This window comes from Portunus trituberculatus, chromosome 3 (assembly GCF_017591435.1).
Source record: "Portunus trituberculatus isolate SZX2019 chromosome 3, ASM1759143v1, whole genome shotgun sequence".
NCBI lineage: Eukaryota > Metazoa > Arthropoda > Malacostraca > Decapoda > Portunidae > Portunus > Portunus trituberculatus.
In genome coordinates, this window is record NC_059257.1 from 4,349,370 (window position 1) to 4,351,869 (window position 2,500).

General features: G+C 42.6%; 1 protein-coding gene across 2 annotated transcripts in view; it reads right to left on the bottom strand.

Moving 5' to 3' along the window:
• The window catches only part of LOC123509267 (galanin receptor 2a-like), a 31,458-nt gene that overhangs the window by 8,876 nt on the left and 20,082 nt on the right, over positions 1-2,500 (bottom strand). For both annotated transcript variants that reach the window (XM_045263477.1, XM_045263469.1), the window contains exon 4: positions 1,318-1,531. In XM_045263477.1, coding sequence (XP_045119412.1) covers positions 1,318-1,531 — 214 coding nt within the window. The remainder of the gene's footprint in view (positions 1-1,317; positions 1,532-2,500) is intronic.

Consider the following 2,500-nt stretch of genomic DNA (forward strand, 5'->3'; position numbering starts at 1 on the left):
GGTTAGGTTAGGTTAGGTTAAAGTTAGGTTAGGTTAGGTTGCGTTGGGGTTTTGGTTGGGTTAGATTAGCAGAGCATTTCTAAGAGTGTTTTTACTGTTCTAGAGGCAGACTGACAAGATTTCTACATTATTAATTTGAGAAACACTCTTAAAAACCCCACTACGTTAGGTTAGGCTGGATTTGGGTTGGGTTAGGTTAGGTTAGGTTAGGTTAGGGTAGGTTAGGGTAGGGTAGGGTAGGGTAGGATTGAGGTAGGGTTAGGTTAGGATGTGATTGATTATATTTTATTTATTTGTCTATCTATTAATTTATTTCTCTTACTTGTTTCGTTCAGTTATTGATTAGTTAGGTTTGTTTAAGTTAAATTGGGTTGGGTTCACAGGCTAGAGAGAGAGAGAGAGAGAGAGAGAGAGAGAGAGAGAGAGAGAGAGAGAGAGAGAGAGAGAACATGCAAGGTAAAACAAATAAAAGAATGCTGAAGAGAAAAAGCACTCAAACGCTCTCTCTCTCTCTCTCTCTCTCTCTCTCTCTCTCTCTCTCTCTCTCTCTCCACTTAACCAGGTAACCCTCTCCTTCTCTCATTTTATTTGTCTCCTCCTCCTCTTCTTGATTAAATGTTATGACTCTTCCTCCTCCTCCTCCTCCTCCTCCTCCTCCTTTTCTCCTTCATCTCATCTCCGCTAAGCCTTCTCTCTCATGATTAACTCTCTCTCTCTCTCTCTCTCTCTCTCTCTCTCTCTCTCTCTCACTAATATATAAAAACAATCCCTTTTTAATAGAGAGAGAGAGAGAGAGAGAGAGAGAGAGAGAGAGATAGCAAATTGATTACGATAGCAGTGTTTTCAATTACTATTCTCTCTCTCTCTCTCTCTCTCTCTCTCTCTCTCTCTCTCTCTCTCTTTGGGAATACATATACGGACAAATAACACACACACACACACACACACACACACGGCCCGGTAGCTCAGCGGTTAGAGCATTGGCTTCACAAGCCAGAGGACCGGGGTTCGATTCCCCGGCCGGGTGGAGATATTTGGGTGTGTCTCCTTTGACGTGTAGGTGGTGTTCACCTAGCAGTGAGTAGGTACGGGATGTAAATCGAGGAGTTGTGACCTTGTTGTCCCGGTGTGTGGTGTGTGCCTGGTCTCAGGCCTATCCCAAGATCGGAAATAATGAGCTCTGAGCTCGTTCCGTAGGGTAACGTCTGGCTGTCTCGTCAGAGACTGCAGCAGATCAAACACTGAAACACACACACACACACACACACACACACACTCTCTCTCTCTCTCTCTCTCTCTCTCTCTCCAGCCACTCACCTCTCCAGACTGACTGCCGTCAGGTTGAGCACACTGGCGGTGAAGGAAAGCATCATCACGTAGTTGGCAACTTTGCACGCCGCGCCGCCAGAATCCCACAGCACCACGAAGAAGTACACAGTCTTGAGCGGCACACACAGCAGCAGCATCAGCAGGTCAGCCACGCTCAGGGACACCAGGAACATGTTGGTGGTGCTGCGTGATTTCCTGTCTCCTGTGGTGGTGAGGCACGAAGGAACACAAAGGAGTGGTTTTTTAGAGTGTGTTTAGAGAAATGTGGTATTCTCAAACACTTCTGTGCTTTACCCACCTTCACTGTTTCAAAAAAGGCTTTATTTAAATTAACACGAGTTTTTTAAGGTGTTTTTACAGTTCTAGAGGCAGAGCGACAAGATTTCTATATCATTAACTAGAGAAATGCTCTTAAAAACCTCGCTCATCATCCCTGTGGCCTTGGAAAACAGTCACGGTGAAAGATTAAACCGTTTCTACTCTTCCAATGACAGATTAACAAGATTTTTACATTAGTAACTGGAGGAACACCTAAAATCCTCGCTCATCATCCCTGTATTCTTGAAAACAGTCGGGGTGAGAGAGCAGAGCATTTATAAAGGTGTTTTATTGTTCTACAGGAAGATTGACAAGATTTCTACATTATTGATTAGAAAAACACTCTTAAAAACCTAACTAATGATCTCTGTGGCCTTGGAAAAAAACTCGTGGTGAGGGAACAAAGCGTTTCTAAGCGTATTTTTTTTTTGTTATTATTATTCTAGAAGCAGTGACAAGATTTCTACATTATTAACTGGAGGAACGCTCTTGAAAACTCTGTCAGTCATCCCTGTGGCCTTCGTGGTGAGAAAGCAAAACTTTTCTGAATACGAAACAGAGAAGGATGAGGAGGACAAGGAAAAGAGAAAATTAAAAGAAAAGGTTGGTCTTTCAGCAGAGTCAAATTAACACGTAGGAAAACAAGAGAGACTAGAATGGTGTAATTGTTTTTAGGACGTTGAAAGAGAAAGAAAGAAAAGGAGAGAAAAAATATAAAAGAAAAGATAAAAGATGTGTGTGTGTGTGTGTGTGTGTGTGTGTGTGTGTGTGTGTGTGTGTTCGCGTTTCAGTTTAAATTACCGAGGGAAAAGAAAACAAATAGGAAAACACAACAGACAAGAGAGGAAAGAAA